General features: G+C 39.5%; 1 protein-coding gene and 1 pseudogene across 1 annotated transcript in view; both read left to right on the forward strand.

The window, feature by feature from the left end:
* ZCCHC17 (zinc finger, CCHC domain containing 17) overlaps positions 1 to 16,197 on the forward strand; it is a 79,190-nt gene that overhangs the window by 6,943 nt on the left and 56,050 nt on the right. The window contains exon 2 of the mRNA XM_006894940.1: positions 12,998 to 13,055. Within this exon, the coding sequence (XP_006895002.1) occupies positions 12,998 to 13,055 (58 nt within the window). The remainder of the gene's footprint in view (positions 1 to 12,997; positions 13,056 to 16,197) is intronic.
* LOC102859205 lies at positions 11,916 to 12,380 on the forward strand (annotated as a pseudogene).

Below are 16,197 nucleotides of genomic sequence, written 5' to 3' on the forward strand. Positions count from 1 at the left end.
AGTTAAAAGTACATGAGTCAAAAATTAAAAAGCAATACTATTCCAAGTAGAGGTTCTAATAGTGGCACAAATCAAGTTACAGAGGGAAGGTAGTTCTTACAATAAAAGGCCTATTGACTATCACTTTGTCTATTATAGTATAAAGGTTAGGAACCACAAGATGTAGAGGCTCAACTATGTCATTTATTGTTCTTAAGTCCTGGGTCAAATTCCATGTACCACTGGGTTGTTTTACAGCTCAGAAGTCCACATGCAAGGCAGAGGTAAAGTAAGGAACTGCTTATGAGGTTTTCCGTCCGTTCCAACAACTAAGAAATAGTGAGAAGAGTTGGGACCTCAGAAGGCTTTTGGGACCAAATAGTAGGCTCTTGTGTCAAGGAGAAAATTAATATACTTACCAGTAATGTCTTTTTTTTAATAATTTTTTAATTTATTTTTATTGTATTATTTTTATGTGTACTGTTAAATCAGATCTGAGTGGTACGGGAGGAGATTGCCCCCTCCTTCTCCAGCAGAGCATCTGGTGGATTTGAACCGCATACCTCTGGGATTGCAGTGCAGCGTCTTGCCACTTAGGACTTACCAATAATGTTAATGCTCACCCACAGCTCTTCTGGGAGGATCTAAATCGTTGAAGCAAACTTCCAGTTTTCTAAGATTCATACTTCATGCATTCCATGTTCCTTTTTATTAATGGATACTTGTAGCTGCCTCTTCTCATTTTGAGTCATGGCACATCAACAAATGATGTGATGTTAGTAAAGTTTCCGTCAGTGGAAACCTTTACTCCATCCACCTTATCAAGGTAGCCTCTACTTTTTTTAAAAAAAATTTTATTTTACTAATTTTTGTGTGTACCGTTAAATCAGATCCAACTAGTACAGAAGGAGATTGCCCCTCCTTCTCTAGCAGAACATCTGGTGGATTCGAACCACTTACCTCCTCTGGGATTGCAGTGCAATTGGATTTGAACCACTTACCTCCTCTGGGATTGCAGTGCAATTTCTTGCCACTAGGTCACCAGAACTCCCTGTATCTTCTACTTTGAAGAGCCATCTCTCCCTCAGTTGTGTTTTGAGTGCATTAGGGACTCTTCTTCTTACACTATGTCAGACCCTGGTGCACGGTTTTTATGGAGTTTTAAATGGCTCGTTATTTCAAAAGCAGATGGCCAGTCCTACTTCCTACTCTGTCTTAGTCTGGAAGCTCCTCTGAAATCTGTTTTCCATGGGTGACCCTGTGGATGATATTTGAAATACTGGAAACATACCTTCCAGCATCGCAACAGTACACAGGAGTACAACATACTGACAGACAAGTGGTGTTACTGACACTTTACAAGCCCAAGTTCCACTGTTGTTATTAGTGCCATTTAGTTAATGGTGACACTTAGCCACTCGATTTATAACAGATAGAAACTTTGCCTGTGCCATCCTTACAAGCTTCATTGTTCTGAAACCCGTTGTTAAAATTTTTCTCCATTTATTATGAGGTTGCCTATTGGCCCACTTGCGATGATTTTTATTTTCTTTGTATTGCAATGTAATCCATACTGAAGGCTCTAGCCATTCATCTTCAGTAAATGGTTCAAGTCCTATTCATTTTCACCCAAGTTGTGTCATATGCATAACATGGGTTTTGATGAGTCTTCCATCAATCCTAATGCCACCTTTTTTTCTATGTAGTCCAGCTTCTCAAATTATTTCCTTAGAGAGTGAATATGTGTGGTGAACAGATGTATTCCTGATGTACCCCTTTCTTGATTTTTAGCTACACAGTATCCCTTTGTTCTGATCTACCAGATCATTCATTCTTGTACAGGTTCAGCAGGAACACAATTAAGTGTTCTTGGATTGCCATTTATCTCAATGTTATTAATAATTTATTACCATTCACACAGTTGACTGCCTTTGCATAATAAATAAAACACAACAAAACATCTTTCTGGTGTTCTCTGCTTTTAGCCAAAATCCATCAGACATCAGCACTAACATCCTTTGTTCTACAATCTCTTCTGGAATCTAGCTTGAATTTCCAGCTATTCTCGGTCTTTGTACTGTTCTAGCCATTTTTTAAAAAATAAATAATCTTAAGGTGAGCTCTGGTGTCCTAGTGGCAAAAAGCTGTACTGCAATCTTAGAGGTGTGTGGTTCGAATCCACCAGTTGCTCTGCTGGAGAAGGAGGGACCGTCTCCTCCTGTATTAGTCAGCTCTGATTTGATGGTACACACACACACACACACACACACACACACACACACACGTTGATGGTGGTGGTGTTGTTAAGTGCCATTAAGTGGCAGGCGACTCATAGTGATCCTATGAACGAAGTCCTGGACGCTTCCTGTATAACTTTAGTCCTTTCTCCAGGTTCATAGGGTTTCCAGAGACAAGCTATTGTGGAAGTGGATACCACTCCTGCTTCCAAGCTTGTTTTAATTGGGGAGCTTCGCCAAACACTGTCCACCATGGGTAACAGTATTTGGCTTCACAGCAACCATGAGTTACCTCTGTACAGCAAGTGGACATACCAGGGCTATACGACCTAGAAGAATGTTTCACCAAAAACAATTAAAAGAGTCTCACACAATAATAATAAAAATCTTAAGCAAGATTTTATTTGTTTGTGGTATTAGTGATGTTTTATATTTCCCACATTCTGTTGAAGAATTTTTTTTTTTTAATTAGCACAAATATGTATCCCTTCTAGTTGATTGACCAGGGAGCTCTTCTAAATTTCTTGACGTAGACATGTAAGCACATCTAGGTCTGCATCTGTTTGCGGAGATACCTCAACTGATACTCTGACAACTCCTAGAGCCTCCCCCCCCCCCTTTTTTTCCAGTGCTTTCAGCATAGCTTGGATTTTTTTCTTCAGTACCATTGGTTCTTGATCATATACTACTTCCTGAAATGGTTCAGTATCTATAATTCTTTGTGGTATATTGAAGGTATGTGTATTCCTCTCATCTTTTTTGTATGCTTCCTGGTACCATTTAATGTTATATCCAAAGAATCCTTTAGTATTGCAAGAGGTGTGTTGAATTTATTCTTCAGTTCTTTCAGCTTGAGGAATTCCAAGCGTATTTTTGCCTTCTAGCTTTTGTAACTCCAGGACATTGCACATTGTGTTAATGCTTTGCTTTGTCTTCCCAAACTGCCCTTTGAAATCATCTGTTTGCTTTGTCTTCACAAACTGCCCTTTGAAATAATCTGTTTAACTCTTTTTTTTCCTTTCTCTGTCTCACTTTACCCTGACTCTGTTCAAAAGCACATTTCATTGTCTCTTCTGACAGCCATTTTGGTCTTCTCTTCTCTTCTCTTCTCTTCTCTTCTCTCCTCTCCTCTCCTCTCCTCTCTTTTCTTTTCTTTCATTTGCTCTCTTCATATTGATGTCCTTTATGTCATCTCACAGTTTACCTGGCCTTTGTTGTTAGTGTATTACATTTACTCTTGATAGTTTTAAAATTCCAAGTGAGATAAACTCAAGTTTATATTTTGGCTCTCATGGACTTTTTTTTTTTCAACTTTGTCTTGAACTTGCTTATGAGCAGTTAATGATCTGTTCCACATTTGGTCCCTAGCCATGTTCTCACTGCTGGTAGTGAGCCTTTCCACTGTCTTTTTCCATATTGTTGGTTGTTAGATGCTGTTGAGTTGACTAACTCATAGGAACCCTGTGAACAACACATCAGATCTGTACCCTACCCTACTGTCACAGTCTCTGCCATGCTCAAGCTGATTGTTGCGTCACTGTCAATCCATCTTGTTGAGGGCCTTCTCCTCTTTTGCTGACTCTCTACCTTTACCACCATGATGCCGTTTTTCCACAGACTACTACCCCTTTTGTTGTTACCTGTACCATCAAGTTGGGACTGACCCATAGCTGATGTTCTGGTGGGTTTTCAGAGGCAGTTAATAGCATGGGAGGAAATTGCCCATTCTTCTCCCATGGCGTGGCTGGTGGGTTTGAACTGCATGCCTTCAGGAATGCAGTGCAGCTTTTTACCACTAAGCCATCAGAGCTCCTTAGATACTTGAGTATTCTGTCAGGAGAGATTCCATGTGTATAGAGTCCATTTATGGTTTTTAAAAAAATACTGTGTACTGTCAAGTTGGAACTGACTCATAACTGACCCTCCAGCAAGTTTTTAGAGGCAGTTAATCACACAGGATGAAATTTCCCATCATTTGCCCATGGAGCAGCTGGTAGATTTGAACTGTGTGCCTTTGGTTTAGCAGCATACAACTCCTTAACACTAATCCACCAGGGCTTCCTATAAAAAAGGTATAGATTGTACACAATTCTATCATATAATCTCCAGCCTCATTTCTTTCAGCAAGGCCTTATTTTCCAGTTGCCAAACCTTTGTTTCCAACTTTTGCATTCTAGTCCCCAGTTGTTATTAATATATCTTAAGTACATGTTCTGTCAATTTCATACTAAAGAAGAGCGAAAGCCTCAATTTCTTCATCTTTGCTTTTAATAGTCAGTACATATTTTAAAGAATAGTCATATTAACATGTCTTCCTGCATATGATAGTATACTATCACTGATAGCATTGTACATAAGGACAGATTTTGATATATTCTTTTTTATAATGGAAAGGACACAGTTACTCTTTAATTTATCATTTCTATCATAGTAGAACATTTGCTTGTCTGATTTTAAAAGGCTAATACCAGTCCATTTCAGTTTTCTAATGCCTAGGATGCCCTTTTTTACACTTTACATTTAATTTTTGACAGGTCTCATGTTCCTAAACTCATATTCTGTACATACCTCTTGCCATTATTAATGGGTCTTTGCAATTGTTTCTCTTCATTTTGAGTCTTGCCATATGATCAAATGGATTTCTTTCACTGGAAGAAAGCTCTACTCCATCTGCATCATTCTGGTAGATTTGCCCTGGAGGAAGCATCTCTGTCTGTCTTAATCTAGAAGCTCCTCCATAGGTGACCCTGCTGTTACTTGAGATTCTGGTAGCATAACTTCTAGCATCACAGAAACACAAGTAGCCACTATAGTATGGCAAGCTGACAGGCAAGTGATGGATGGTAAGTTCCTTAACTTACACAGATGAGACAGAACAGTGTAGCTGTAGAAATAGTATGAGCTTTGTTTATTTGGTTTTTAGCATATCTTTTAAGGCAGTATTTTCTTTCCATTTTTAAAAAAGTATTTTATTTTCTTTTATCTTATTTTTCGTTTAAGTGAAATTTTGCAGAGCAAATGGATTTTTTCCACTCAACAGTGCATGCACATCTGGTTGGATGTCAGCGCTTGTGATCTGCACAGTGTAACAGCACTTTTCCCAGTTCCTCCCTGTGCTTTCCATTCCCATTTGGCTCTCTTTGTTATTTCCTATCTTCTGAGCTGGGAAAGTGTTGCCCTTTAAATCTTGTGTGGTTTATTATTCTGAGGAATTCCTACCTCCTGGGTGTTATTGTTTATGTTATAGACTTCTCTGTTGTTGTGAGAAAGGGCTGTAGTCTTGGAAGTTCTGTCAGACCAGTCAGCTTGATGTTTTTAATGATTTTAAGTTTAGTTCCACAGTTTTCTCCCACTCTGTCAGGGGCCTTCTGTGTGATCCCTTTCAGAACAGGCAGCAGTGCTTTTTCCGGCCTAGTGTCATAGACACTGATGTTAATGTGGTTCATTAGCCCTTTGGACTAACAGTCTTTGTCTTGTTTTCTAATCAGTCCCTTACTCTGTATTTCCTTCATCTTCATCCAGCTTATTGATTTAAATAGAATGAGCTATGAAGTGAAAAATGTGGCTTCTAATTGCAGCTCTGGAATATCCAAAATCTTGAATGTAACTTAACACAATAAGGGCTAAATTCTCACACATTTTACTGCTGCAGGTAGCAGATGATGTACATAAACTTCCTGGTACCAACATCTGGCAGCAATATACATTGGGGATCTGTCACTTTTTACTCATTTATACATTAAGCCAATGAAGCATAAAAAGATTAGTGATTTGGTGGTGGTGTTAGGTGCTGTTGATTTGAATCCTCTCAATGTCTAACACACTCAAATCCATTGCCATAATCATCATGTCACCCCACCTGGTTGAGGGTCTTCCTCTCTTTTGCTGACCCTCCACCTTCCTAAGCATGATTTCCCTCTCCAAGGAATAACCTCTCATACCAACATATCCAAACTATGTGAGATGAAACTTCTTTATCTTTGCCTCCAAGGAGTACTCTGGCTGTACCTTCTTTAAGACTTGTTTGTTCTTTTGGAAGTCCATGGGATATTCAGTACTCTTCTCCAACACCACAGTTCAAACACATCAATTCTGTCATCCTTAGTCATTGTCCAGCTCTCAGTTACATAGCAAGTGACTAAAAAGACCATGGCCTGAATCAGGCATGCTTTAGTCTTCAAACTGTACAATATATCTCCTGATTTCCAAACTGCTAGTACCAAATTTATTAATTGTGGATTGAGTAAGGTGAAGTTGTTGACAGTCTCAGTCCTTTCTCTGTCCATCATGATGTTGGTCCACTGGCAAGGATTTTTGTTCTCTTAATGTTGAGATGCAACCCGTATTGAAGGCTATATGTAGTCTTTGATCTTCTGCAGAAAGTCCTTCACAATATCAGCAAGAAGATTGTGTCATCTCCATAACGAAAGTTGTCAATGAGTCTTTCTCCAATTCTGATGCCACATTTTCCTTTATAGAGTCCAGCTTCTCAAATAATTTATTCATCATATAAATAGGTGAAGAGAGAGGATACAACTCTGATGCACACCTTTTCTAATTTTAAACTATGTGATGTTCTCTTGCTCTGTTCGTGCAGCAGCCTCTTGGTCTAGATATAGGTTTTAAATGGGCACAATTAAGTGTTCTGGAGTTCCCACTCTTATTGTGACTGACAGAAAAGAACAATTTAGATACCAGTTAAGGCTAGAACTTAGGTCCTCCCATTTCATCAAACTTCAGTATTACTTCAGTATTAGATAAAATTTACATTCCTTTCATTTTTAATGGAGATAGTGGGACACAGTCTTCAAACTAAATCTCAAGGATCTTTCATTATTTAGAATGAGATAAGATCCATTCTCAACTCCAGTTTTACACTTAAGAACATTTTAATGCTGGGGTAGTGACCAGATAGTTCCAGAGATAAGAGTACAATCTGACAGCCATGGATACTAACAGATTGGAGGTAGGGGGAAGGCCATTATAGAGATTGGCTGATCCAGTCCTGTCATTTTTACAAGCAAAGCAGCAATTAAAGACCAGAGGCACTTAGAGTCTTTAAGATAAGACTTTCCAGTTTAATTACAATAAAATAAAATTCCTTATTTTAGATCAAATGACTTTTGCTGCAGAGCTCTAGAAAAAAGGTTGAAATGTTGGCTGTGTATGATATCACCATGATTTACACTCTAAAAGTAGTGTTTGAGGGAGCTCTGATGGCCTGCTGGCAAGAAGCTGCACTGCAATACTGGCTTCTGTAAGACAGTCTCACTTTTCAATCCTGAATCTTCAGTGTCGCATTTCACTTGGTAAAGGAAACATGACAACAGACCTTAATTGGTCTTTCTCAAAAGAAAGATTAATATATTTACTGAATGCACTCACCACTTTAGTTAGAAGAAGGTATTAATGCCTACTTTCAGAATTCGGTGTTTCTATCATCATGTCTCCCAGAGTATAGTCAGAGTTCAAATTAGTAAGATGACAGCATAGACTGTCGGATGTCCAAAAAAAATAATTAGTCAAATGACTTAGGGGGAAAAAAGTCAGTAGTTTTCTCAGCTAAACTCAGGGTTTAGCTTAGATGAATGTACTGTTGTCAGATTATAAATTGCATTGGCTTTGAAAGCAGTTTTAGCACAAGTGAGGAATTTAAAGCTGGAAGACAGTTATGTTAGCTGCTCAAAATGACAAGGCTACAAAGTAGCAGGTGTAGAATACTTGCTTCTCTGCTGTTCAATTACTGGACTGCATTCATGCTGAACCAGCTGAAAGAAAGATTTATTAGGCTATGAGCATCTCTAATAGTTTCTTCAGGGAGTTAGGGTGGCCTGCTGGTAAGGAACTGTGGTGCAGTCCCAAAGGCATGCAGTTCAAATCCACAAGCAGCCCCACAGGAAAAGAATAAGCAGTCTCTTCCTGTGTGATTAACTGTCTCTGAAAACCTGCTGGAGAGTTAGCTATGGGTCAATTCCAACTCAATGGTTCACAACAATAACAACTATTTTCTTCAAGGACAGCTGATCTTAAGACTTGGGTTCAACTTTATTGAAACATTTTCTGAGTACCCAATAAGTACAAAATATCATGCCAGATTGTTGTTGTTGTTGTTGTTATGTGCCGTCGAGTCTTTTGCGACTCATAACGACCCTATGTACAATAACCCTAAACCCTGCTCTATCCTGTGCCAATCACATTGCCTCTGACACACCCATCCCGATTACCCCAGTCACTGAATCCACCTCATAGAGGGCCTTCCCCGCCTGCGCTGTCCCTCTACTCTACCCAGCATGATGTCCCTCTCTAAAGACCTGTCTCTCCTTACAACATGTCCAAAGTATGTCAGACGAAGCCCCAGAATCCTTGCCTCCAAGGAGTAGCCTGGTTTAACCCTCTCTAGGATGAATTTGTTTTCTTGGCAGTCCATGGTACATTCAATACTCTTCTCTAGCACCACAGCTCAAAGGCGTCAATTCTCCTTCTATCCTCCCTAGTCATTGTCCAACTCTCTGATGCGTAACAGGTGATTGCAAAAACCATGGCCTGTATCAGGTGGACCTTAGTGTCCAGAGAGACACCGTTGCTCTTGAGTACTTTAGAGAGGTCCCTAACAGCAGACTTTCCCATCGCAATACGTTTTTTGATTTCCTGGCTGCTGGTGCCAAGAGTGTTGACCGTGGAGCCGAGCAATCTGAAGCTGTGAACAATCTCAATCTCTTCGCCATCCATCCTGATGCTACCGATTGGTCCAGTGGAGAGAATCTTTGTCTTCTTAACATTGAGCCTCAGTCCATACTGAAGGCTGCAGTCCATGACCCTCTGCAGTCCTCCTCAGTTTCAGCGAGCAGGGTTGTGTCAAATAAAAGCAACTTAAAGGGGGAAAAAGATAACAAGTGTACTTTAAAAGGAATTAGAAGTAGTTAGATATATGAGCAGCCATGACCCCTGCTTTCCACCTCCCTATCTAGTATAGGAGACATATGTAAGTACAAAGTAGAGTGGAGAAAATGTGTAACAATGAATATTAATAAGAAAAAGTGCAAGGTAGACTCTGATAACATAATGAAGAAATGAACAAGTGACTAAAACAGTTGTGTTTACCATTTTCCTTTCCTCTCTACCCCAGTTCAGTTAAAAGGATTCTCCTGTAAACCCTTTGTTTCTTCCATATAGCTAAGCAATCTTGGAAGAAATCCTGGTGGCTTTGCAAGTTATGTGTTGAGTGGATAACCAAGAAGTTCAGCAGTTCAAATCTACCAGCTACTCCTTGGGAAAAAAGGAAGTAGTCTGTTCATGTTAAGATTTATAGCCTCAGAAACCTGATAAAGAGTCCCCAGGAGCCAAAATTGACAGATGGCAGTGGGGCGGATGGTGATGGAAAATTCTGGTGATGCTGTGATGAAAGGTTTTGGCTGCTAATAAAAATGTAGGTGGTTCAAACCCATTGGCTTTTTCTGTGAGAGAAGAGTAGGCAAAAAGAGCCTTAGAAAAAATTATAGATAGTTCTGCCTGGTCATATGAGTCAAAATCGAACTAATGGCAGTGGGCTAGATTTTTGTTTTTATGATCCCAGCTACGATTTAGTACAAAGTGAACTTAGAGAAAGGATCTGGATTAGAATCTTAACTTTGCCTACTATTAACCATGTGACCGTAGACAATGTAGTTTCTAAGAATTTTCTTAATCATAAAATGGAGTTTTAACTCTTAAGCTGAAAGAACTGAAGAACAAATTCAAGTCTCAATGGAAGGAATACACTGAGTCAATATATCACAAAGAATTTGTGGACACGGAACCATTTCAGGAAGTAACCTATGATCAAGCACTAGTGGTACTGAAGGAAGAAGCCTAAGCTGCACTGAGGACATGGCGAGAAAGAAGGCTCCTGGAATTGATTATCAACTGAGATAGTTCAGCAAACATAGATAGAACCCATGAAATGCTCACCCATTTATGCCAAGAAATTTAGAAGAGTTCTGCTTTACCAGCTAACTGGGTGAGATCCATATTTGTTCCCATTCCATAAAAAGGTGATTCAACAGATTGTGGATTTATCAAACAATATCACACACAAGTAAAATCTTGGTGAAGATTACTAAGACATTACTAGAGCAGTGCACAGAAAGAGAATAGCCAGAAATTTACATTTAATTCAGTAGAGGCTATGGAAGTAGAGATATCAGTGCTGATGCCAGTGAGTCCTGGGAGAAATCAGAGAAAACCAGAAAGAATACTTGTGATTTATTGATTATGTAAAGACCTTTTCACTGTGAATTGTGATAAAGTATGTATGTTATCAAGATGAGTGTGAATTCTAGAACATTTGGTTGTGCTCATGATGAATCTGTATAGTAAAGAAGGACCATAATATTCAACCATAACAGGGGTTACTCATGGACTGCATGATTGGGAATCAGACAAGAAGTGCTTCGGAGTTGTATCCTTTCACTATTCTTAACCAGTATGTATGCTGAACTAATCTAAAAAGTTAGACTACATGAGTAGTGACTTGAGTCTTAAAAGCTCTCATGCAGCTATTTGATTTACAGCACTTTGTCTCTTTCTGTTCGGAGCTAAGAGTGAAGAAAAGAAAAGATGAATAAAATCAGTGAGTCCATAGTGGTAATGAACCAGGGAACTTTCAGCCGTCGTGACCCCAAGACCAGAAGAACTAGCTGGTGCCCAGCTAGCCTTGCTGAGTGCTCAGAAAGGAGTAAAATTAAATTGTTCTGGATAGATTAGTAGAAAAATGTGGAACCAGATTAAAAATCATAAAAATGGCCAGGCTTATTGGTCCACTTGATTAATGGAGACGGTAGCCCATAGTCAGCCTTTGAACCTGGGATTGAATTCACCCCTGTGGCTCATCTTTCAGCCAAATAATAGACAGAGCTAATCTGGTAGCCTAGTGGCAAGAAGCTGCTCTGAAATTCTGAAGGCACTTAGTTCAAGGCCACCAGCTGCTTCTTGGGAGAAGGATGAGCAGTCTCCTCTTGTGTAATTAACTGCCTCTGAAAACCTGCCAGAGGGTCAGCTATGGGTTGGTTCTGACTCGATTGTACACAACAACAACAAATCTGACCAAAACTAGGAAGGTACTTACGTCTTAGAATTCTGTGTTGTTATTGTTGTTGTAAGGTGCCATCAAACCGAGTACGACTCATAGCAATCCTATGAACAACAGATCTGAACCCTGCCCTATCCTGTCCCATCCTCATCCTCTCTAACACACTTCAGCTTATGCTGAGTTGCTGTGTCAGTCCGTCTCACTGAAGGTCTTTCCCTCTTTGACTGACCCTTGACCTTTCCAGGCATGATGTCATTTTCCAAGGAGTGGCCCCTCCTAACAATATGCCCCAAGTATGTGAGATGAAGTTTCACTATCCTTTCCTCTAAGGAGCACCCTGTCTGCACCTTTTCATTTGTAGATTAATTCTGTAAAAAGAGTTGAGACAAACCTTTTCCTCTCTGATTATATCTTCTGCTAGCTTTTTCCCATTCCCTTGATAAAATCCATGATCAGATTTGGAGTAAAAGAGAACATAATATATCATTTGGTTTGGTTTGAAATACAGGAAAAAAGGTTGATGATTCACCCTAATTTATTGAAATTCTCTGTATGAGATTTGAAGTCTTAGCCCAACTATAAAATGTAACTTTGTGCCTCAGCGGAGCCCGGGAGCGTGCGGCCGGCCGGCCATGGGCAAGTCAGCTTCCAAGCAGTTCAATAATGAGGTCCTGAAGGCCCACAATGAGTACTAGCAGAAGCATGGTGTCCCTCTACTGAAGCTCTGCAAGAAACTCAACCAAGAGGCGTAGCAGTATTCTGAGGCCCTGGCCAGCACAAGGATCCTCAAGCACAGCCCGGAGTCAAGTCGTGGCCAATGTGGAGAAAACCTGGCCTGGGCATCCTACAACCAGCCAGGAAGGGATGTGGCTGATAGATGGTACAGTGAAATCAAGAGCTACAACTTCCAGAACCCAGGCTTCACCTCGGGGACAGGCCACTTCACAGCCATGGTGTGGAAGAATACAAAGAAGATGGGAGTGGGGAAGGCCTCTGCAAGTGACGGGTCCTCCTTTGTGGTGGCTAGGTACTTCCCTGCAGGGAATGTTGTCAACCCTGGTTTCTTTGAGGAAAATGTTCTGCCTCCAAAGAAGTAATCTGCCAATTCCAATGGGAAGGTGGCAGATCCAAGAACATGAATGTGAAGTGCTTGGAACAACAAAAACTCAGCTGTTTCTCTGTCTCTGTGGATGTACTTGCTATTTGTGATGTGTGCCAGTATCTCTTACACACACACTTGGATATACAGTCCAGGATGAACTCATCCTTAACAAAGGAATGAGCATATGAAGGATGATTGTATAGACTACAGTGATTTGGGCTTTAAGGGTGGTGGAAACCCCTAATTAAAAAAATGTTTGTTATTTTTTTAAAGCAAAAAAAAAGAGTAACTTTGTGATTTTATTTTCTTCCATTTGCTTCCTTTGTTCATGTACTTTCTTTGGGGATTTTCATATGAATGGGACTTGGGCACTGCTGGTTGGCCTCCTACCATCTGACACACCATATTCTTACCAGTGTTGTTAACACATATACACATACCTGTCTGTCTAAATATCAAAAAGAACAGAAAAAATGTTTGATAGAATATCACTTAGGCAGTTTTGTAGCAGGCAGAGAAAATCTACCAACTCGAAATTCAAGGAGAGTAGGTTAACTGTCATGGAAGAGAGGGTTCTCATTTGTGTGACATATTGACTTTTTTTCTTTATAGGTTGCTATGGTAACAGACTATGGAGCCTTTATCAAAATCCCAGGCTGTCGGAAACAAGGTGGGAGCCTATAACATGAAATTCAGACCTCCCATTCTATCCTGTGTACATTCTCTTGCTGTCACCCCACTGCATCCTGATTATAGGCTCTCCATTTTTCTGACAGTATAATGTTTTCATTTGTAGAGATACGAATACAGACAAGTGATGACAGGTCACTTTTAATAGGCCTCACCTCAGGACCTGGGGCTTTCCTACTTGGGGGAAGGGCTGGCAGATAGCTGCTTCATTTTACTTCTGGAACCATTTCTTTACCATGTCACTGACTTAGCTGTGACCCTGAGGAAGTCAATTGGCCTCTTTGGATGTAGGCATTTGAGGAAGGACAAATCTCTCTGAGGCTGACATTATGAGTTCTTTGTAACCAATATGAAAATATATTTTATATTCATTGACACTGCCGTTGAGTCAAGTCCAGCTCATAGTGACTTTCTAAGAGGTTTCCAAGGCTGTAAATATTCCCTCCCTCCTCTTTTCTTTTCTTTCTTTTTTTTCTCTCATTTCTTTTTTCTAAATTTATTATTGATTTCAATGAAAATTTACAGAGACATTAGATTTCCATTCATTCATTGTTGTACTTTTCTTTCTTTAATTTGAGTGCAAGTTTACAAATCATGCTGATGTTTTGTTTGGGTGTGTTTTATCCCCCCATAAACTTCCATTCTTTTAAGTCATTAAGATAAACCCTGCCCTTTTTGTAGGATTAAGTAAAGGTTTCAATCTGAATTCTTTCTGCAGTGACCTCTTTAAAAAGTAGCTGATGGATTTCAACATACACATATCGTACCAACTACACAAATATAACCATTAAACAATTAGAATTCAGCAAGCATGCACACACAGAGACATGCACAAAAAGAACACCTAAAAACTGCATTGAACCCATTGTACTGGTTTTCAATCATTCAGACACGTTTTATACCATTAATTACACTTGATTAATATAATTAATTACAATATCTCCTCAGACCCTTGGGCTGTAATTATTTGTGGGATGATGCCCTTCTTTCTCCCAAGGAGCAGCTGTTGGGTAAGAACCACCAACTCTTAACAGCCAAACACATTGTATGCGATACCTCTAGGGCTCTTTATTATACATATATAATGCTTTATACAATTTTTTTTTACATTTTATTATTTTTGTGTGAGTGTACCATCAAATCAGATCTGACTGGTACAGGAGGAGATTGTCCCTCCTTCCCCGGCAGAGCATCTGGTGGATTCAAATCGTGCCACTCTGGGATTGTAGTTGCAGCTCCTTGCCACTAGGCCACCAGAGCTCCCCTGCTTTATACAGTTTTGATAAGGATATGTATCTGTTTTTGGAGAATGCTGGTCACAGCAATTCTGAAGAATAGAAAAAACTGGTGCCACGAGCTGGTAACCTGCCCAGAACTATGTATATTGCCACGTATTGGCACAGCAAGAACTAGAACTTAGGCCCTTTTTTTGTACTAAATTAGATTAAAGATCATAATGTTAAAAAACTGCCAGCATACCCATAAGAGCATTAGAAGAAAATACAGGAAAACGCTGACTGTGTAATAGTCAAAAAGCTTTTATGAAGAAAATATAAACACAGGTAAGTTGGGAATAAGAATTTGCAATGCATACAACAAAGTATTAATTTTTAAAAGGGATAAACAAGACAAATCACGGGGCAGGGCAGGAAATGTTAAAATATATTTATTCCTAAGAAATAACTTAAAATATGGTAATCTATACCATGAAATACTATTCCCTAATAAAAAGGAATGAGAATGACATTGATAAATGCAACGATTTGGATAAATCTCTAGAAAATTTTGCTGAAAACAACACTGATTACATTCTTTGAGTTGTGTGACTATTCTCATCTCCCTTTTCTGAATTGTTTCTTATTAACAAAATCTCTACCCTCTATGTTACTTTCTAATCTTTTGGGTTGCTGTTATCAGTTTGTTCCTATATTATTATTGTTGTATGCTGTCAAGTCACTTGCAACTCATAGCAACCCTTTGCACAACTCTGAACCCTGCTCTCTCTTGAACCAATTTCATTGTCTCCGACAGACTTACCCCCTTTACCCCAGTTACTGAGCCAGTCCATGTCATCCAAGGTCGTCCTCTCTTGCACTGTCCTTCCACCCTTCCAAGCATGGTGTTCTTCTCCAAGGATTGGTCGCTCAGGGCAACAAGCCCAAATTATGTGAGATGGAGCTTCAGAATCCTTGCCTAAAAAGAGCAACTTGGTTTCTCCCTCTCCTGTACAGACCTGTTTGTTCTCTTAGCAGTCTATGATATATTCAATACTCAGCCCAGTGGTGAGAAGCTTTGTTTTCCTGATGTTGACATGTAATCTATATATATATTTTTATTAACTTAGTTTGTTTATTTTTCATTTCAATGAACATCTACAGAGATTTTGGAATTCCATTCATTCATTGTTGCACCCTTCTCCCCGCACAAACCCCCCCCCCATGTAATCTATATTGAAGGCTACAGTCTTTGATCTTCTGCAGCAAGTACTTTAAGTCCTCCTCACCCTCAGAAAGTAAGGCTATGTCGTTTGCATAACGTAGGTTGTTGATGAGTCTTCCTCTGATTCTGATACCACCTTTTTCTTTATATAGAGTCCAGCATCTTGAATAATTTACTCAGCATGCAGATTGAATTGAATAGGTATGGAGAAAGCATACAAACATGACCTTTCTAAATTCTGGTAGTTTAGTAGTAAGGAATTGCACTGCCAACCCAGAGATAAGCTATTCAAATACACTAGCTGTTCCATGGGGGAAAGATGGGCAGTTTCTTCCCATGAGATTTACTGCCTCTGAAAACCCATAGGCAGATCAGCTATGGGTTGGTTCCAACTCAATGGTACACAACCACAACAAGGTATAAAAGAGGGGTCTCTAATGGTTTAATGGTAAGGAGTTTCACTGTCAGTCCAAAAAGCACACAGTTCCAGACTTCTTTTGGGAGAAAAAAAAATTGTTAATCTCCTCCTGTGCGATTTACTGCCTCTGAAAAGCCACAGGAAAGGAGGGTCAGCTATGAATTAATTCTAATAATGGAATAGAACATAAAATATTGTTGTTGTTGTTGTTGTTGTTGTTGTTGTTGTTTTTTTGTGTGAGTGTACCATCAAATCAGATCTGACT

This window comes from Elephantulus edwardii, unplaced genomic scaffold (genome assembly GCF_000299155.1).
Source record: "Elephantulus edwardii isolate Elephantulus edwardi_28Jun2011 unplaced genomic scaffold, EleEdw1.0 scaffold00152, whole genome shotgun sequence".
Classification (NCBI taxonomy): domain Eukaryota; kingdom Metazoa; phylum Chordata; class Mammalia; order Macroscelidea; family Macroscelididae; genus Elephantulus; species Elephantulus edwardii.